Genomic DNA, 22,346 nt, shown 5'->3' on the forward strand with positions numbered 1-22,346 from the left:
AGGGCACCTTCCCTTTCTTCGTTGTGGGTTATACAACCACACTAAATCACCCTTCTGGAATCCGGATGAATTGGCTTTCAGGTCATATCTAGTCTTCATTCGATTCGTCGCTAATCGAAGATTCCTGGGGGCCTCGTTGTGTACAAGTGACATTCGCTCCTCTAGATAATTTACATATTCAGTGGTGCTGGTCGGCTCCTTGCGCGGACGACCGAACTTCACATCACAGGGCAGCCTCAACTCCTGTCCAAACACAATACTCGCAGGGGTCTGCCCGGTGGAGTCATGGATGGAAGATCTATATGCCATTAGGAACAACTGGATGTGTTGATCCCAATCCTGTTGATGCTCAGCCACAACTTTGGCAAGGTGTTCCTCCAGAGTTCTGTTGAACCTCTCCACCTGCCATCGGACTGAGGCTGTAGGGCTGTAGTCCTGGTTTTATTTATTCCCAGTGAAATTGCAGCCTTGGTCTGAGTGGAGCTCCATTGGTACCCCAAATCTGCAAATGAAGTTGTTGATTATTGCATCTGCAACAGTGGAGGCTTCTTGATTAGGAAGTGCATAAGCCTATGGCCACTTGCTGAAGTAATCCATTGCTACCAGAATATACCGCTTACCATCTTTATTTAGTCTTGGGAAATGGTCCAGCGATGTCGATGGCTATCCTCTCAAAGGGGGCTCCTACATTGTATTCCCTAATTTTCCCACGCCTTCGGTGTTGTGGCCCATTTTTAGCAGAGCATGCTTCGCATTGTCTACACCAAGCCTCCATATCCTGGCGATACCTCAACCAATAGAAGCGTTGACGGGTCTTGGCTAGAGTTTTGTTCACCCCTAGATGACCACGAGAGGTACCATAATGAATTTCCTTCAACACCTCTGCCACTAGACTCTTTGGAAGGAGTAGTTGCATGGTAACTACTTTTTCATTCGTACTCTCCCATGCCCTCATTAGTAGCCCATCCACAATTCTCAAGGAATCCCACTGTGCTCAGTAAGCTTTCACCGCCCTTCGGTCACTGGAGATTTCATGCCATTTTGGACTTTCAGCACCACTCTCTAACCAGCTTATGATAGGTGCCAGGTCAGGATCTTGCCGCTGTGCTGCCTTCAAGCTGGCACTATCCCATTTTTCTTCCCTGTTAGTTATCGTTGTTCGCCGAATATCTTCGATCCTCTCAGTTTTCTCTGCCCTGTTGCAATGGTTACAGTCTACCTTGCAAGGCCTTCGGGAGAGGGCATCAGCATTGCTGTGAATTCGGCCTTTCCTGTGTTCTATCCGACAATCATATTGCTGTATCTGTTCAATCCACCTAGCAAGTTGTCCCTCTGGATTCTTTGACTGTAGTAGCCACTTAAGTGCAGCATGGTCAGTGCATAAAAGAAATTTTCTCCCATATAAATATTTGTGAAAATGTTGCAAAGACTTTACTACAGCCAAGAGTTCTCGTCTTGTGACACAATAGTTGTGTTCAGGCTTAGACAAAACTTTGCTGTAGTATGCTATTACTCGTTCATTTCCACCCTGAACCTGGGACAGGACAGCGCCCAAACCATATCCTCGCATCTGTGTCGAGGATGTACTCTCCATGTAGATGGGGGTAGGCAAGTATGGGGCTAGAACACAGGGATGTCTTGAGGTCTTGAAATGCAGTCTCGCATGCTGAGGTCCAGATAAATTGTCTCTTCTGCATCACCTGTGTTGATGCGATGATTGACCAGGCTTGTTCTCCCAAGGTCAGTATCCTCTGGGAAAATACATCCTGGTTGTTTACCAGAAAAGCTGCTACTTCTTCTATTTCCCCATCTGTCAGATTATTTTGGCATCGCCTTAATAATTGCTCTAGATTCGGGTTCAGTGTTTGCACATCATGTTTAGCAGATGAGAAAGACTCACATTGGCCTACCCAAGAGACTAGTTCGCAGCTAGCTATTGGGTCCCCTGGTTTAAGGACCCTTGTTTGAGAGTCGAGGTTGGCCACCCTTACTGGTATACAACCTCGCCGCATCTGGCAATGCTTTGAGCGACCAGGAGTGTCTTCAATCCTAACTTCATAACTGGCTCTATCAGGTAGCTCATGTTGCCCCTAGGGTCTCCTGTATCCTAGCTGCTATTATCTTCTCATGATTTGCTGGAATTGAAACAGTTTCGCTAACTAACACTTGCATTACAGGAACCTGTCCTTCCATGTCAATAACGAATCCGTATCGATTCATGATGTCTACTCCTAATATTACCTCATCGGTGATATCAGCAACAAGAAAGGTCTGTGATAATGTCCAAGTTCAAATACTTAAATCCAGATCCAACTGTCCATGCACAGGTGATATGTCGCCGGTTGCTGTTTTGAGTCTGTATGGAATGGGTGTTCTCTTCAGTTTTTCTCTATTTACAATATCTATGCGAATAATAGATGCCGATGCTCCTGTGTCAACAGTAAGTAAACACTGCCTGCCATTGATCCATCCAATGAGCAGCAAACTGTCATGGCCTCTACGAAATATGGATACAGGAAAAACCCTAGGGGCTACCGTTTTACTGTAGAGCTGGCATGCGCCCCCTCATACCAGCTGTTGCTCGTTTCCCTGTTGGTCTTCTTGTATTTCTTCCAGTTGTGTTGTCTTCCTGCATGTCGGACAGTCCCACCTGATGTGTCCTGGTTCATTGCAGATGAAGCACCGCTGGCGTCCTCCTGCTCTTCTGATATGGTTACCTGGAGTGTCATTCAGCAGCTTCTTCAATACCCTTAGAATATCTACTTCATTAGTGGTGTTTCTAGCATTTGCTGCATTGTAGGGCTCCAGCCCAGCTCTCCTTGTCCTGATGTTTGTGTTTCTTGAGGCACTGCGTGCTGCCTCGATTTCCAGGGCATGAACCAAGGCCAAACGAAGAGTTTGCTGAACCTCCGCATCTCGGAGCCCGTCTATAAAAGCACTAGTGGCTAGCTGCTGGCGGAACTCTGTTGGTGCTTCTGGGTAGGCGAGGTGCACGAGTCGCTCGATGTCGGCTTCGAACTCTTGGAGGGTTTCCGAAGATCTCTGTTGACGTGTCTTCAGGGCTGTTCTGTACACCTCGCCCATATGTTGGTCGCCATACCTCAGCTCAAGGGCCTCTAATAATACCCCATATTCTTTCTGGTCTGCAACTGGTATGGTCTGCAGCAGCTCTAGTGGAGATCCTCGCAGGGCCAAGACGAGTGCCGTAGTATTTTCTTCATCGTCCCACCCATTTACTTCAGCAGCTGTCCCGAACGGTCGCCTGTAAGCAGCCCATGTCGATTGGCCATCAAAGGTGGGTGGCTTGAATTTCGGGTGACAGGTTGCGCCTTCCACCTTCACATCTCCAGAATAACTGCTTCGTTTCGTAGCACATGTAGCATCCTTGCTTGTTACGGAGGTTAGATGTCACACATCTCTAGCGAGTACCTACTCGAAGACTCGCCCACAATTTTCGAAATGAAAACTTATTTAGCCGCATTGAGCGATTATTTTTTATTTAGTTAATTATTTAAGTGAAAACTTATTTAGCCGCGCAACATTTTTTGTTTAGAATATAATGAAATGATTGAACGTACAAAAAGTGATCTAAGTATTGTTGAGCTTAACGATGATAATGATGCTAACAATGGAAATAAAAGTTCGTTAACATCTGTGTAAATACAAATTGGAAGAATGAATGATGTAATCGTATACTAATTATTATTTCGATAAAGTTGTGTTGATATTTTGTACTGGGCTTGTGCAGTCCATCATATGTTTTGAGTTTAATATATATATATATATATATATATATATATATATATATATTTATAAAATATATGAAAATATGCATAATATTATTGTACGGCGTGCCAATAGATGTGAAAAACAACAACAGACTATTGTTAATAATTTCAATTTACAAATGATGGAACTTTATTTATTTAGACTATAATCAATTATAAAAAAAAACAGAACACAGTTATTCCAAAGTTTTAAGTTTTCACTTGTGTCGGCAGTCCCCGTGACTGTGTTGTTGTTGTTGTTCTCTCAGGCGTTCGACGCAGTGTTCTTCATCGGCACCAGTGCAGACGGCTGCTACTTCGTGCTGGGGGCGGAGCGACGCAAACACGGCATCGTGAACGGCCTGTGCTACTTGATGGTGAGTCCCTCCTGCCTTTGAATATATATACTGTATAGAAGTCGCCAGCCCAGGTTAAAATTTCTAATACGGTTTTGAGGTAGTTGGTTAATTCACCGCCGCAATCGCCACCATCTCTAGGGCATCAACTTGTGGTGGTCCCTAGCGGACAAGTGTCGAACTCTTCAAACACCCCTTCCCCCTCCAGTTGAACGACCTTGAGCTGCAGTGAATGATGGGTGGGGGGGGGGGGGAATGACAGCGGGCGACAGTGCTGCGCTCTAATGTGTAAATAACAACTAAGACGATACAGGGCGTTACGGCAGCGCACTGCAGCGGTGAAGTTCCCAAGCTGCTCATCATACGCTTCTGAAAAACGTAGAGTAAATCCTATCCACTCGCGACTTCTATACAGTATATATATTCAAAGCTCCTGCAGTCATGGCTGTGTCAGGAGACCATTGCCTTCCACAGTTTACTACGGTACCTGGACTCAGGATCTCTGTGTGGTCATTTCTTATCCATGCTCTTTTTAAGAATGTGATTCAACCTGAAAATGCAGGTGTTACGGTAACTATTTTTTGTAAGTTGAAACCTTTGAATATATATACTGTATAGAAGTCGCCAGACCAAGTTAAAATTTCTAATACAGTTTTGAGATAGTTGGTTAATTCACCGCTGCAATCGCCACCATCTCTAGGGCATCGACTTGTAGTGGTCCCTAGCGAACAAGTGTCGAACTCTTCAAACACCCCTTCCCCCTCCCGCTGAACGACCTTGAGCTGCAGTGTATGATGGGGGGTGCGGGGGGAATGACAGCGGGCGACAGTGCTGCGCTCTAACGTGTACATAACAACTAAGACGATACAGGGCGTTACGGAAGCGCACTGCAGCGGTGAAGTTCCCAAGCTGCTCATCATACGCTTCTGAAAAACGTAGAGTAAATCCTATCCACTCGCGACTTCTATACAGTATATATATTCAAAGGTTGAAACTAAACTTTTATTTGTATAATGAGAAAAAATTTCTTAAAACTACTATATTTGTATTTAATCTACTCACACTACACATAACATCCAACCACTAGATTTTATGATTCTACAAGAAATTCATTAATTATATTAAAATATTTTATTGGTTTCAGAAACAATAATTTTTGTCGGCAATATTAATGTAGCAGACAAATGGTTTTTCGGGGGAGGGGGGGGGGGGCACCTGCCCCTGGTGTTCCCCCCCCCCCCCCCCCTGGATTCGCCACTGTCGTGGATTTTCTTTGACGCGCGCAGAATTGTTGTGCGCGCGGTGAGACACTCATGTTCATAGAAGAGAGCTGTATTTCATGAGAACATTTTATGTTGTGACATTTATAAAAAACAACATGGCTCTCTCCTTGCTGATATGAATAGGGTAGTGATTGGGGTATTGATGTTTAAGGTTGGTCGAACTTATCCAGTTTAAACGTTATAAAAAAAAAAGCGCGGTGAGACAGTATTTGCGATGAAACTTGAATTGAAGAAGGACTGTTAGGACAATAAAATCAAATGACCAGTGTGGCGTGACGAGGAGTATTTTTTTTCATGGCTAGAATGTCATAACACGTGTTTACTAGTTATGGTTGCTGGCTAACGCATTGCTTATTTCTACATGACTTCAGAGACTGTTCACACGAACATTTCCTGGCCTACACCTGCATTCACACCTGCATTCACACTTGCACTCACAACTGCATTCACACCTGCATCCACAGCTGTATACGACGTCTGTCAAGTTGGCGACCACACATTGGAATTTCAAGTTCGAAATTGTTCAAAAATTATTGCCCCTTTTGTGCTAATTTGTGCCGTAGAATAAATAATTTTTGCTGCATTACATGTAAAGTTATAGCATATTATAAGGTGGTCGCTATCTTGACATCAAGCTGGCGACAACCCTTTTGAAAATATAAATGTTTTGTAAAAAACAATTTTTTTTTTTGCAATCAATTGTATGTTACGAATTAGTGCTAAATTTTATCTGCTCACAGCCGAAATTTCGAAATCTGTGCTAAGTAAACACAACTTCTGATATGTTTGTAGCAAATCGACAGCTGGCAAACACACATCAGAATTTCTAACGGAATCTTTTGTCATTAATTAGTGCTCTGGTAGTGATAATTTGTGCCGTAGTAATCACAATTTGTGTGCTACAACGCAAACAATGTTTTAGCGCATGGTACCAGGGCCGCATTCAGAGGTCTGGAGGCCTCGGGGCAACAGAGGAGCGGAGGCCCCCTGGCCCCAAATTATTTTACAAATAAAATGAACAATTTTTTTCAGTCGAGTTTTCCAATAAATAATTTATTGTGAAATCAAGTAGATTCTCTTAGTATTTTAAAAAAATACATAGACATAATCGGAGACAAGAATTATATGAAATTAAATTTTAGTGTTAATGAATATTTCGGTTAATATTTAACAATAATATAATCATGTATGTACAAAGTACTGTAGGTGAAGGTAAAACAGCGAAAAAAGTATATCAAAGGAAAATATGTTTACTAGTGTTTACTTGTCGGAATATGAAAGATTTTTTTTTTCCGAAGTCTCTATTGTGGGGGCCCTCCGTTTGTGGAGGCCCTTGGGCTTTCGCCCCGGTTGCCCTCCCCTAAATCCGGCCCAGCATGGTACGGTGGTGGCCGACTCGACATACGACGGGTGTACTAAGGCGAGCAGGCAGACGGCTTATCTTCCCACGGGTATTGTCAGGTGGCGGCGCTGCAGATAACCGCTGATACTGCTTATCACAGAGACTGTCGTCGGCTGAGATTGTGCCGCTGCCAGCCGCCAGACTGTGGGGGGTGCAGGTCTTGGTTTGGGGAAGGGGGGGGGGGGAGAGAAGGTAGTCTGAGGAGTCCAGACAATCCAACAAATATTACAAAAAATTAGTGATGGGCCAAATCCCAATTTTTCTCGGTTCTGAACCCCAGAGAATACCTCGAATTCAATTCCAAGTGTCAAGAGTAAAAAAAAAAAATACGAATGAAAAAAAAGAACTAAAGTGTTAAAACGTTTTACCCTTCAAATGGCTGTTTCACAAAAAACTAAGTTTTCAAAATAAATGCATATTAAATTTTATTTATCTAATGACATCATACTATATTGGAGAATGTTAACAGGGTAGGTATTAAGAACAAAAATTGTTCTCATGCGATCGGAATAATCATAAAGCTCGAAAATCGTAGCCTTCTCAGCAAAGAAGTTTCATTTCAAAAATTAAAAATCTTGATTTTTTTTTTCCAGTTCCACACAAGAAAACACATAATTAGTTCATAAAATATCTCACACCCACCTACATTACAAACAAGCTTCTGTTTTGATGTCACTCGATAAGTCGATAATATGAAATTATTAAATCTTCGGGATAGCGACTTAAGCACTTCGACTTTGATGTTAATTGTTACTATAAATAATACTGAAAGTTTTAAACTAGTTTATTTTAATTATCGGAATGTAAGCATAAAGCATATTATTCGTTCCCGAAGGAACTTTCAAAAATTGCCGATCCTGATTATATTTCAAATCAGGAGGGCGGGGTATTGGTATAAGTTTTCAACTAGCAATAATCGCACCTCAGATAAACTTCATTGGTTACGATAATGCCACTGCGCACAGCTAACTGGGATAACAAAATGTCGTATATATAAACAAGTTGCTACATATTTTGTCTGTGTTATATAAAAGTAATTATTGATATAAAAACTATTTTTTATAGAAAACTGCATTAAGTATTCATTAAAAATACTTATATAAGAAATTTACTTACGTTACAAGTCAAAATTATATTAAATATAATCATTTGTTTCATAATATAAAATTAATAATTTTAATTTGCAGCAGCGCTATCTGTCGTCGGTTTAAGTAACTACTAGCTGTATCCAAGAATGTAAAAACCAGCAGTGCTATACAGATGCACAGATATATTACTACATAGAAGATAAATAGTAAATGAGTGTAATCTGATAATGGTATCTGTCATAAGGGCACAGTCACATTGTCAAACTTACGTTCCAGATCCTTTAAAAAAGATTGTTCCTTAAAGGCCATGCCACACTGTCAATATTTGTCTCCAATTTATTTGACGATATAGTTGGAGAGGTATCTGTGTCACTCGTGGTGTACATATAACTGTACAACATGACTACGTATCATGAGGGTCTATTGCTATTTAACACCGCGGAAACTGTGGAAACAAATTTAATATATACACCGCGAGAACAGGGAGGCAGCGAATAACTGCAGTCGATCACGCTCTGTTGAAACGAACAGCTGGATTTGTTGTGAATATATGACTACCAACAACTCGTGGACCACCTGCATATTGGTTTCGTGGCTCGTCGAGTAAAACGTGATAGAAGACCGCGCCGTTCATGAACAGTTTCAGTTTTGTGGGCTGGTGGATAGCGAAGACAGAACTAGGGCCGGTCTTACCATCCTCTGGGCAAACTTCCAGGTAGCTACCCTGCGGATAAGCTACCCGGACCCTTTACCCGATGGTCCTGTCTTACCATCCCATTTACACCTCCGTGTAGCTAACTGGAACTTGCCCTGTGGATAGCGAGGATGTGTGTTAGGTTGGTATATTTTTGACAGAGATATTGAAGAAACGATGATTGTGATTGGCCCTCAGATTTTTATTTTATCTTGCTAAACATTAGAGTACCGAAGGCTTCGTGTATTTACATTGTGATGAAAATTTGCCCGGTAATTTGGGAATATAAATAAACACTTGTCAAGGAAAAGAGGTTGAGGTAGTTTTAATTAGAATTTCTTTTCTCTTTAAAACAATTCTTGTCAAATAAGGCTACAGCTGTAATTCACACTGTGACCATAGTTTCTGTTTACCAAGTGCAACAAAGGGGGGCAGCAAAACGTGCAAAAAACTAAAGCTCATGTATACGCAAACTTATGCCCTATTATAGTAATGAAACATGATTTTTAAAACATACCCACCTGGGGACTTAAGTCTTACATGTGTGCAATCAATAGCACCAATTACTTTTGGAAACTGGGCCATTTCGTAGAAATTTGTCTGAGCATTTCTTATTTCTTGCTCAGTCGATGGCATCCTAATATATGCAGGTCTCAATGAAGCAATTCCAAATGTCACTTGTTTAATTATTCTACAAGCTGTTGCTTTACTGACACCTACAAAATCTCCAACACTGGATAGCATTGTTCCCAGGGCATAAAATTGCAGTGTCAGCAACAGTTTGTTCAGTGGCGAGACTGCATGATTTATGGGGGAAATAAAAGCAACAAGATGACAAACTGTTGTTTACATGTAGGTTAGGACACTGAGGTAGGAATACAAATAGGCACTTTGAGAATTCAGAACAGCCAGAATAAAGCACATTCTGAATGTAATATACAAAATAAAAGCAGGAATATTTTATTGAAGCGATGTTGACAATGTAAACATTATGCACATGTTATGGTCCGATATAACCTATAAACCTATCAGTTTCATTCAATTTTACAGAATATATAGCATAAGCATACATTTGTAATGTAAAAACAAATGCATTTTTTTGGTAAAAGCAATCACCTGTCTGTTCGCGATCTAATCAGTGGTTCAAACTCTTCCAAGTGCAGAACTGTATCTTTACTTAGCCTGAATCTCGCTGAAAACTCTTTATCGTTCCATTGGTTCAAATGGTCTGGTCTTTCTCTAAAAATACGTGGACCTCTTTCTAAAGCATTGATTACTTCAATGATCTCTTCATCGTCGTCATCGTCTCCAAAAATCTTACCAACATTATTGACGACATCGACTAATCCTGCTTCGGCCAATTAGATAAACGAGGGAAGAAAATTACAGTCCATGCACCACGTTTTGTCAAATGAACACAATTCAACACATTGCAATAAACGTGCCACGATGTGGTGCACATATTATATAGTTATCTGCCGGGTAGCGATTTACCCAGAGCTTCAACCTCCCGGTAAAATCGACAATTATTTATCTTCCGGGTACGCCTACTCATAGGTGGTAAGACACATTTTGTCATTTGCCAAGGAGATAAATTTTACCCGGACCTTGCCAAGGGATGGTAAGACCGGCCCTACTCGATAATATGAAATTAATAAAGCTTCCTCGGTATTGCGACGTCGCTATAAGCGACTTAAGCACTTCGACTTTTAAGTCGGTTGTTGTTATAGTACTGATCTTAGAGGTGGGTCGAAAAGTATCAACCTGATACTTTGTAACTGATACGCGCCTGTATCAGGGACGGCAAACGAGTACACTTGAAAAGTATCAGAGACTTTAGTATCAGTTCAGAATTCGCCTGGAACAACACCACGGCCAATGAGCGCAGTACCCGATCGCAGATGGCGGTCACTTGGGCGGAGCTTGTGAAAGGGGAGGGAGCAGGAACAACGAATAAGGGATAAAGAAGGGAAAGAATGTAGGGGAGGAAGCGCAGGGGAAGGCGTTGAAGCCTTGAAGGAGAGGTGCAAAGCGATATTGTTACAAGCAGGGCTGCCACTCTTGGGTTTTTCCACCCAGATCTGGGTTTTTCCAATGGTGTTTGGGTTTCTGGGTTTTTAAATAATTAATTCCAACAATTCTAGGTTTTTTATAATTTGAATTATTTTTATACCTAAAACAATAATAAAGGTAGTAGCTACTGTATCTGTTGCAATATCTGTTTGATAAATGCAAACAAGTCTGTGTGTTTCACACACAAAAATACATATAAACACAAAACTAGTTTTTAAGAAGCTAAGTCGAATATTAAATTAGATACATTCTTCAAAGAGGCTTGCAGAACACAAAACCAATGCAACAATTAACCTTCAAACCAATCTTGTAGAATCAGACTCTGAATAAAGACTAACGTACATGATGCAGTTTTATAAAAACAATTACCGGTTTAAAGAATGCAGTGATGGTGTTTGTTTTGTCATGTATATATTTGTAGGTTTTTTTATGATATTTGCTGGTCCAATAATTACTTATACAGCCATTTTGCTGCAGTGTAATTTTCTTGTATTGGTTGTATTTAACCGTTTTCAGTCTTGTAAGGTAATTAATTGTTTTATATTAAAACCAGTTATGTTTATATTTTTAAATTAGTACGCAAACATTTTCAACGATAGCATTTTAGACGCATCTGGGTTTTTTACCCATGTGTCTGGGTTTTTTTGTAGGTTATCTAGGTTTTTCATGAATATCAGAGTGGCAGCCCTGGTTACAAGTCGTTTTGTTTATTGTCCTACTTCAAAGTACGCTCAGTGCGCAGTGCGTGCACCGTCTCGTTCAATAATAAAACTAATGAAATTTTAATATTAAAAAGTACATTAATACAAGATATAGATTTATATTTGTGCACCTAACAGCTATGAAAATGCAAATAAATTCTCAGTTGACACTAATAACAGATGTAATCAACATATGGACTTTTTTTTTTTTCGAAAACAATTAGTAACTAGTGTTTTTATACATTAAAAATTCACGATTTTATCAAAAATAAAAAATAAAAAAAACAGATAGGTACATTAGTGAGCATACTATATCAATGTTTTTTCAAATGTTTCTTCAGATTAGTCGATGATTTATAACTCAGTTTTTGTTTACACAAATTACAATTAGCAAACTCATTATTTTCCGTGAAAAAATTCCACACAAATGAAGTCTTTTTCGTGCACTTATCCATTCCTTATTTCACTATAATGATACTAACTACAAAGCATGACAGCCCGCAACATGGTGATACACGGCCAGGACGAACTGCAGTGAATGTTGAACTGATTGATACTGGTTGTATCAGGCGGTCATGAGAGTATCAGAGGTAGAGAATTACCGGGCGTGATAAATAATGTATCAGATTCTCCTTCCGGTCGCACGGTCTGCGTACGCGGAGCTTTGTTGCCTCCTGGGACCGTCTGATACAGAAGTATCAGAGACTTGTAACATGGTCCAATGCTGTATCAGTATCAGGTAGGGATGCAAACGATACATCGATGTTTTCAAAACATCGATGTATCATTCATGAAACATCGATGTTAGCATCGATGTTTTGAAGAGCGATACATCGCCGATGCATCGACGAAAAAGTCTAAAACATCGACATCGTTCATCATTAAAATTACCCTAGTTTTTTTATGATATTTTGGCTATCATTTCATGAATATTTATTGAATATATAAAAAAACATTACGATAGATAAGATACAATTTTTTAACTATCTATACTTACTATAAAAACCTACATTTTTAAGTAGGTATCAAAAATGTTGTAAATACCTACTTAACTATTTGGTTGATTTCAGTATCAATTTTTTTCCAGTACTTTAAGATGTGTAAAATCATTTGGAAAAAATAAATAGGTACCTTTAAAAAAAATTTTTTACACAAGAATTTTCTTTTAAATTTTGAAAAATATAAGGATAAAAGCAGCGAGACTTTATGGACAATTTCATAGCTTGTTGTACATACAAGCTATTAATTGGTACCGATACGGTCTCGCTAGCTCTATCGAGAAAATTAATGTTACATTTTAAACCTGCACATACACTTCATGCTTTTTCCCTAATTTTTTTCCAATTAAAAATAAATTGTGTAAAAAAATAGTTATTTTTTTAATGAATATAGACTTCTTCAAATACTGTAAAAAAATAAGGATACCAACCAAAATGGTTTAGCGTTTACAACATTTATTTATACTTAAAAATGTAAGTTTTATAAGTATCGAAAATTTAAAAAAAAAAGTTTCTTGAAAACTAAATGTCGTATCGCAATGGTTTTTGGATGGATAGATCTCTCATGATCTGTACTATTTACAATATATTCACGAAATGATAACTAAAAACATAAAAAATAAGGGTAATTTTATTTTAAGTAAGCCTGTGTCTTAACTGCAGGCTGTCCGGGCACACATACGGTCAGTGGCGTAGCCAGGATTTGTGTATGGGGGGTGTTAAGAAGCTAGGCCCCCCCCCCCCCCCCCCTGTATTAAAGTGGGTGGTCCGGGGGTTCTCCCCCGGGAAAATTTGGATTTTAAGGTGTAAAATAGTGCTATTTCAGCAGTTTTCGGTACTTAAATTTAAATATTGTAATGGTAAAATTTTTATTAATTTTTAATATGAAATTATTTGAGTGATGAATAAGAAATTTAATTAAAGATTTGGTGCTAAGGGGGGGATTGAACCCCTAACCCCCCCCCCCCCCCCCCCCTACTGGCTACGCCCCTGCATACGGTGCACAGAGCTTCAGGAAAAACGTGATTTGAAAACTACTCAAGATATCCGAGTGGGGTAGGCCTATGTTTACGAAAAGCATTTAAGTGTTCGCTGAATGCCGAAAGGTACTTTTGAATGCGGATTAAGTTTTTAAACTGTGTTTTTAGTAGAGTGAAAATGGCTAAAAGGCGTGTTTTTGGAGTAATTTTTAGGCATAAAACAACCGATACAGAATCTTGAAACCACTTAAGGGCAGTGCAGTACACCTTTATCGTTATTTCTCCGCTATATAATTTTACGGTCACCGCTCAACTTTCACAGCTATATTGTGGTCAGGAACCTGTAGTAGGTATGGTTTTTCGCTACATACTATAATTTAAATCATTTTGGCATGTTTTTCCTGATATTTAAAAACATCGGTTAAAACATCGATGTATCGGTTCTCAGAACGATGTTTTTTTACATCGATGCTTTTTCGTTTGAACATCGATGTTCGTGATATCGATGTTTTTAAGAGCGATTTTGCATCCCTAGTATCAGGTTGGTACAGATTAGAGATGGGTCGTAAAATCACAACCTGTGATTTAGTCACAGATATCAAAAAATCGCAGTCACAGTATGTGATTAATCGTACGAAGTATCTGTGATCAGAGTAGCAATATCATCAGGCACTGCCTTGTGTGCGACGTGATCAGGAAACTGCGATTTCCCATACCACCAATGGACGAGCTGCTTTCAATAAACTGTGACTGCTCTCAGACCACCAATAGCAGGACAACTTCAGCGCCTGTGAAACTGTGATTGCTCTCAAATAACCAATGGCAATATTGTTTTTTTTAGTTCTTCCACTTTCCTTCCAGTACCAAAGCACCATCTACGCGTTCGAAAATTGAACTAAACTGTGATAATTCTCAGCCTACCGATAGAGTGCAGGTTCTGCACAAGCCACATAAAATTAAACTTGATTAATTTAACACTTTATGCGTTGCTTTCTCTAATTCAGTAGATAGTGTTGATATACGGTAAAATAATCTGTTTTGAATATAATTTTGAGTATTTAATATTTAGACTTTCGATGGATCCTTCTGCTAAGATAAGGAAAAGAGTGATATTTGGACGTTTTTATAATAATATTGACAGTAATTTTGCGGAATGCAAAATGTGTAAACATAATCTGTCTTACAAAACAGCAACAATAAATATAAACTTCTAGTTATTAAGAAAGCAATACATTTTATTTGGAATTAACGACTTTAGTCATCTTATAGAACGACTATTTTGCATTATATATCTATCATTTTAGTTTGGGAGGTAAATATGGCAAACAGAGTAGCGTTTCGTCTTGAAATGTTAAATAAACATATGGTTTTTTCCCCTCTACACACTAATATTAATTTGTTTATGATTTAAATATTTTTGTTAATTTTTGAGTTTATCGACAGTAATTTACAAAAACCAATTTGGAATATTTCCTTACATGTATTAGGTACCAATAATAATTTTATTAGTTGATTTTGTGACAAAATTTAATTTTACAGCACAATTTAGGTAATGATATTAGTTTCTATTCATGCTTGAAATGTGCTCTTTACGTATAAATATTTTGAAACGATACACAAATGTCGCGTTATGTTAATAGAATGTGCTGTTTACTCAAATACTTTCCATATTACAGCAGACAGCGCTCCAAATATAAAAGTTCGGAAACTGTGATTGCGCCCATACCACCAATGACAGAGCAACATTCAGTAAACTGTGACTGCTCTCACGCGACCAACAGCAAGGCAACTTTAGATCCCTAGAAACAGTGATTGTTCCCGAACAACCAATAGCAGAGCATATAAAATCACAACATGTGATAGATATCGAGCGATCGCAAGACTAGCACTTAGTCGATATAGAAACTGCGATTGCTCCTTTACCACCAATGGCATGGCCGTTTTCACCAAACTGCGAATTAAACCGGCGATTGCTCCAAAATCACCAATAGCAACGCAGCTTCGGTTCCCGTGAAACTGTTATTGTTCCCAAACAATCTATATCTATATATTATTTCTTGGATACACCGAAGCGCTTAATAGAAGAACTACACGCTAATAGTTCCAGACTTGTCGATAGATAGATCCTGTTACCACTGCAATAAATAAAAACTATTTTGTGTCTAATACTAAATGTTTTATTTGTATTTTACGATTGTAATAATCTTTTCTGGAGCTATTATTTAACATTAGATAATTATTATAACTGTTGTCGAAGAGAAGACGGACGCAATATTTTTAATTTTTTCTATTATTAACATTATTTTCTAAGCACAATTTGAATATTTTAAATGTTAACATTACAAGGTACACACATTTTTTTAAAATTAACATTTTCTAAGGATTGTTTTTATTTATAATATTTTTTTGTAACAAAGTTTCTTTTGCAGCATACTTTAATTATTTAATTCATTAAATAGTGTATTTTGATGTAAAATTATGTTTTTAGTACTTGCCATTTACATTATTATTACTCTCACCATTACAGCAAAAAAAGCTTTAACTGTGATCGAATCACAGATAAAAATCACAGATACTCTAAAAGAGCAATCACAGTTTGAACTGTGATCGGAAAATATCGGTTTGTATCATCTCTAGTACAGATACCGAAAATTGCTGTCACAAACCACCTCTAACTGATCGAAATTATCTTACACATATATTTATATCATTAGATCGTTAAGCATGTTATTCGTTCCCGAAGGAACTTTCAAAAATTGCCGATCCTGATTATATTTCAAATCAGGAGGGCGGGGTATTGGTATAAGTTTTCAACTAGCAATAATCGCACCTCAGATAAACTTCATTGGTTACGATAATGCCACTGCGCAAAGCTAACTGGGTCAAAACAATGTCGTATATATAAGCAAGTTGCTACATATTTTGTCTGTGTTATATAAAAGTAATTATTGATATAAAAACTATTTTTATAGAAAACTGCATTAAGTATTCATTAAAAATCCTTATATAAGAAATTTACTTACGTTACAAGTCAAAATTATATTAAATATAATCATTTGTTTCATAATATAAAATTAATAATTTTAATTTGCAGCAGCGCTATCTGTCGTTGGTTTAAGTAACTACTAGCTGTATCCAAGAATGTAAAAACCAGCAGTGCTATACAGATGCACAGATATATTACTACATAGAAGATAAATAGTAAATGAGTGTAATCTGATATTTTATGGTATCTGTCATAAGGGCACAGTCACATTGTCAAACTTACGTTCCAGATCCTTTTAAAAAGATTGTTCCTTAAAGGCCATGCCACACTGTCAATATTTGTCTCCAATTTATTTGACGACATAGTTGGAGAGGTATCTGTGTCACTCGTGGTGTACATATAACTGTACAACATGACTACGTATCATGATGGTCTATTGCTATTTAACACCGCGGAAACTGTGGAAACAAATTTAATATATACACCGCGAGAACAGGGAGGCAGCGAATAACTGCAGTCGATCACGCTCTGTTGAATCGAACAGCTGGATTTGTTGTGAATATATGACTACCAACAACTCGTGGACCACATGCATATTGGTTTCGTGGCTCGTCGAGTAAAATGTGATAGAAGACCGCGCCGTTCATGAACAGTTTCAGTTTTGTGGGCTGGTCGATAGCGAAGACAGAACTAGAACTAGAACTAGAGAATCGACTTCGTGCGAGACTAGTGAGCCACCGACGCGCGACGCAAGTGTACACAGGGTGCGGCCACTGCCCGTCCGAGGGCAGCACAGTCGTATGCTCCTTGGTCGTGCGTGTAACTGCGCGACTTGCTGCTTTTGTAACAAGTTTCTTTTCCACGGCGAAACTTGACGTGGGAAAATAATTGAAAAAAAAAGAAAATAGCTTTGACCGTCATGTTTTCGTACCTAATGATTTTACAATGTCGCATTCGAGGAAAACGAATATATTAAATTTTTGTTAGGGACGCGTGGCGCAACGGCCAATGAGAGTAGAGTAGAATGCAATTTTGGCGGGACTGGAGAACTGTTTATAATCATCAATAGAATGGCGGCAAGAAATTGTCTTGATATTACAATGTTCGTGTGCATGTAATAATTAAGGTTTAAGATTGAATCATTGCTATCATTATATATAAAACTAGCTGACCCGGCAAACGTTGTTTTGCCATATAAATTATTTCTAGGGAATTCCTAGCTGCAGTACCCAGCGTTGCCCGGGCTGAACACAGGGTGAAGGGGACCTTTTTCGAAATCAGATGTAGTTAGTAATTGTCTTCTTAATTTGAATGTCAAGTGTGCAAAATAATTTATATCACTTTCAGATCCCGACAGACGTTCTGCCAGTGTATAGTTATTTACCTGTATATATCGAAGAATTGGTGGTCTGTATGCAATCTAGACTTTATAAAGCACTATAGAAAATAAGAGATTACTAATATTGAAATGATTACATTATCTAGCTAATGCTCAACATGCATTACAATGCCTCATTCAGTTTTGTTTTGTAATATGTTTAAAGTAGTTACACATAAACAAATCATCCATCCATATCTCTAAATATATATGTATCTCTATTTACATCTATATATGTATCTCTCTATCTCTATTTATCTCTTTATATCTACATATGTACATATATACCTCCCACTATCTCTATCTCTTCTAAATATAAATCTCTATATAGCACTATGCATCTATATATCTATTTATCTAACCCATTTCATTCTCTATACCTCGCTCTATCTCAACTTATCTCTCTGTCCCTCTCATTCTCACTCTGTATATATATAACTCTATCTCTGACTCTCTCTTATATTTAAATAAATTGTGTCATGCATGTGCACTTATACAACAAAAACAGACGAAGTGCCGCTATATAATATGAAATAAACACATTTTTTTGAAACGATTTGTGCTCCAACTATTGCAAAATAGTTATACCGTCTGAGAAACCTTCACGGGCATGCGCATAACAACTCACCAAAATTTCATCACAATTGGATGAATGGTATAGGAACACATACGGCACAAACAAACGAAAATTAAATACATGACAAACGCATCATACGATGGTGCGTTTAAAATTCAAGGCAACTAACGCTATCTATTGACGAAGTTAAGAACAAAACTGTTATGAGCACCTTTATTTTGCTAGCTGCTGCGAGCTCCACTAAGCGGGCTGGTCTCACCAAGGAGAAAAATATGAATTTGCCAGACCTTACTATGTGTATGATCGTGTGGCAGACATAAAGAAATGACACTCACTCACTATTTGTATGTCTATGACCTATGATTTTTTCTGTTATAAAATGAAATTATCACTTTTTCACTCCCTTAGGGATGGCATTTCATATTAATATGTGGTCTATGTGTTAATCCAGGTAATGAGCTCGCTGTAGGCGGGGAAGGTTGATCAAGTGTTAATTGATAAGCTATCGACCGGGGTTGAAAAATATAAAATTCTATTAAAAATCAGGGGTTGATGATAGAAGGGTGAAAATTTAGGGTTGTATGTATTTTCTAATGCCACATTATAAAAAAAATAAAATAAAAACTTTTGTCCAAAAATTAAAAAAACAAATGTTAGGGGTGGACAACCCTTATCACTTAGGGGTATGAAAAATAGATAGTAGCCGATTCTCATAGATACCGGATAAGCACAAAAAATTTCATCAAAATCAGTTAAGCCGTTTCGGAGGAGTATGGCAACGAAAACTGTGACACGAGAATTTTATATATAAGATGTCACTATCAATTACTGTAAAAAAACTTTTGGGGGTAGAGTAGTAAACTAAAATTTTTACAGAACCTAAATTATTTTATAAAGTTGAAAAAACTGTTCTCAAAATGCTGTACAGATGTTGCGGGATAATCGTTTGATAGTTATAAACGTTATTTACTAATACTAGCAACAGATGTCGGATACATTGAGAAATTTCATTGTTTGAAATTAACAGTAATATTTCAACTGTGAACCGATTTCGCACAAGTAGTGTGCATGGCCTGCTATGCACTAGCTTGTGTGTGTGTGTGTGTGTGTGTTTTTTTTAAATTGTGAACCCAGCTTTACTCTGTACACAATAATGTGCCTCCTAAAGCAACTGGCTGGGTTCATACCTGCTAATGTTTCACTGAGCTATTGCATGCGGTGTTACAGCTCAGCACTACACTTTTGACACAGTACTTTACAACTCTTTTATTACAGACATCACACTTCCAAACATTGTTTATTTACCATATTGGTTACAGCAGTTTATGTCATTATTTTAAACTTTGATATTAACAATTTTGGCTCTGTTTCACCATAGCACATATTTAATGGGAAGCCTTTTTATAAACAGTGATTGACTGCTACAAATTGTTGTGTGAAATAATAATTATTTCAGAATGTATACAACTGTGATAATACTGTCAAAATAAACTATTTTATGATCTTAAGAAACTCAACAACTTGTAGAATTAACAAAATTTACACTGATCATAATTAACTTTAGTGTACAATATAGTAATTTTAATTTTAACAAGCCACGTGGAATCAATCTGGCAACAGTGGGCATCATATGCTTTTAAAATGCAATTAAAGGCCTTATGATATGATGGCAGTCTCATTGGAAGGTCTCACATGGCAGCTGGTATGGATGGCTCTGTGGAAAAATTAGTTGGGTGCTGGCCGTTTCCATGTATGGTTTGGTAATAGATCGTGTTCGAATTTCTGTGGAAGGTTTTGTAGAAGGTGGGAATTTTACCCAATCAGAATGGAGCGGAAATGTGCCCCTAGTGATAAAAATTGATAATTTATTTTAGAGGAATTGAAGTTTTCTTGATATTTATTCGAAATGCCATGAACATGTGGTCTTTTGAAGCAGCTACAGTATTATGCAACAATTATGAGAAACAGCCATATTTATACAAACAAAAATGTATTAACTATCATAGTAAAAACATTCGAAATTGCTAGGGCCTACACCAGTCACAATTCTACGTGTGATAGTTTCTTTCATGCTGCAATGGAGGCTTGGCTAGCAGTTTTGCTGGAAGCTTCTAGTGGAGCCTTTATGAAACTTTCCATTGTGTGATACAGGCGTAAGGACAATTCGACAATGGCACGGAAACGGAGACGGACCACGTAAACGGAGTAGAATCTCACGGAACACAGTTGGTACAATGCCCAGCAATTCCGTTCACGTTGCTATGTACAACCAATAAATAGAAGCCGAGTACTTGGCTGCTTTGGTAGTGATGTTTATGTTTCAAATACATTAAAAATTGTTTTAAATACAAGAATATGTAGTGGTGTTCTACTATTATTTTGCAGTTTATTCTTATTATATATGTTAAATTCTGCCCATGTTATAATCTCAAAGTTTTAACTAGGTATATTAAAAACAATTAAATTAATATTTTGTAACATTGAAACACAATCTCACTGGATGCTATTTGTTATGTTTCCGTGCATTGTTGGCAAGCGCGGCTCCAGAAGGGGGGCGGTGGGGGCGATAGCCCCTCCCGAGACCAATTTGATTGATTAGTGTATATTTATGTTTACTTAAATATTTAATTTCATATGTTAAACTTTTATCTCATCAAAAGTTGCATGGAGCTACTAAAGTTCCGTATTTGAAACCTGTAATTTGTAAATAATATTCCAAGGCCAATATCTGACCACTTTCATTTTTTTGCAACTACGACCTTTCTTTGTGCGATAGCCCCTCCCGAAAAGTCATCCTGAAGCCGCCACTTATTGTTGGGAGCAGCAGACGCGATAGTGGAATGTCCCGGCAGATCCGTGCAGTTGTAAGACGGGCCCAAGCGTGAGACGTGTGCCGTGTGTGCGCAGACGCCGAACACGGGCCTGCTGTGCAGCAGCAAGCTGCCGGACACCGTGTTGTTCGAAGCCCAGGATGACCAGTTCGGCGCGGAGGGCGTGTCTGCGGCCATGCTGCAGCCAATGAGGAAGTGGAGGGCGCAGTTCGACGGCGACATGCGGTAGGCGATCATTACAAAATAAACATTACTGGGGACACCTGTATTTCGTGATTTCATTTCATGTCAAGGTATTTCACAAAACACTGTAGCTTTTCCTAAGAGTCATCATGGCAAATTGTGAGGGTGCAGCAGTACGGTGACCACATTCTCATTGGCCCCGTCAAGAGCGGGACGACACCTCTCACCGACCTCAGCCGATAACCACAGGAGAAAAGATACAGTATTTTGTGAAATACCTTGACACGAAATGTATTCGCGAAATGCAGGTGTCCCTAATATTACATATTCATACTTCATTTGATTTTTCAAACTAGATACACCAACTCATGGAACTCATTCACAAAAAAATTTAAAAGAAAAAATAAAGAAGGTAGCATATATAAAGCTAATAATATTTAATTAGAAATGTTTATTTTTTTCTTCAATAAAACACTTAAAATTTTTTTATGTATAGCAAATAATGTGTGTTTACAACTAAAAATTATTAAATGCACTTTAGTTTTATTTCGATCACTTTGTAGAATCAAAGATGGCAGTGTAGTCGGTGATTGTGTGCGGGTCCAGAAAAAAACAGCCTAAAGTTTCCAGTCTTTCAGATACATGCATGAGGGAGGTAATCTAACTGCATTTTGGGCCCGCCCGCTAAATAATAGCCAGCATATAATATATTGCCAACATAGCTACATTAATTGTGAGAAGTAATGCACAAGTTATTATCAGGCAAACAAACCAGTGGAAGTAAATGCACTCTATTTTCGTAGCCACATATTTAGTGGTGTGGCATACCAGAAATGTTTGCATCTCCTAATCAGTTTTATATAATAATTATATATATATATAAAAGGAATTTCTTATCTTCTTATCTCCGCCGGGTTTAATGAAAAGAGAAAGTTAAAGAGCATAGAATAAAAGTATTTTCGGATTTTTAACATTCTTTTTTCCGCAAATACCGCCCAACTACATATTTACCAAGATTACTTATTTTTGTATAGGCCCGAATTTTTTAA

At 38.1% G+C, this 22,346-nt stretch overlaps 1 protein-coding gene and 2 non-coding genes across 8 annotated transcripts in view; 1 reads left to right on the forward strand and 2 right to left on the reverse strand.

The window, feature by feature from the left end:
- LOC134540860 (uncharacterized) overlaps window positions 1–22,346 on the forward strand; it is a 196,453-nt gene that overhangs the window by 159,706 nt on the left and 14,401 nt on the right. For all 6 annotated transcript variants that reach the window (XM_063383869.1, XM_063383871.1, XM_063383872.1 and 3 more), the window contains 2 exons: window positions 4,037–4,144; window positions 21,191–21,339. In XM_063383869.1, the coding sequence (XP_063239939.1) occupies window positions 4,037–4,144; window positions 21,191–21,339 (257 nt within the window). The remainder of the gene's footprint in view (window positions 1–4,036; window positions 4,145–21,190; window positions 21,340–22,346) is intronic.
- LOC134541028 (U4 spliceosomal RNA) lies at window positions 7,635–7,775 on the reverse strand. The gene has a single exon (XR_010076539.1). It is a non-coding gene; the product is annotated as a U4 spliceosomal RNA (small nuclear RNA).
- LOC134541027 (U4 spliceosomal RNA) lies at window positions 16,077–16,217 on the reverse strand. The gene has a single exon (XR_010076538.1). It is a non-coding gene; the product is annotated as a U4 spliceosomal RNA (small nuclear RNA).

This window comes from Bacillus rossius, chromosome 17 (genome assembly GCF_032445375.1).
Source record: "Bacillus rossius redtenbacheri isolate Brsri chromosome 17, Brsri_v3, whole genome shotgun sequence".
Lineage (NCBI taxonomy): Eukaryota > Metazoa > Arthropoda > Insecta > Phasmatodea > Bacillidae > Bacillus > Bacillus rossius.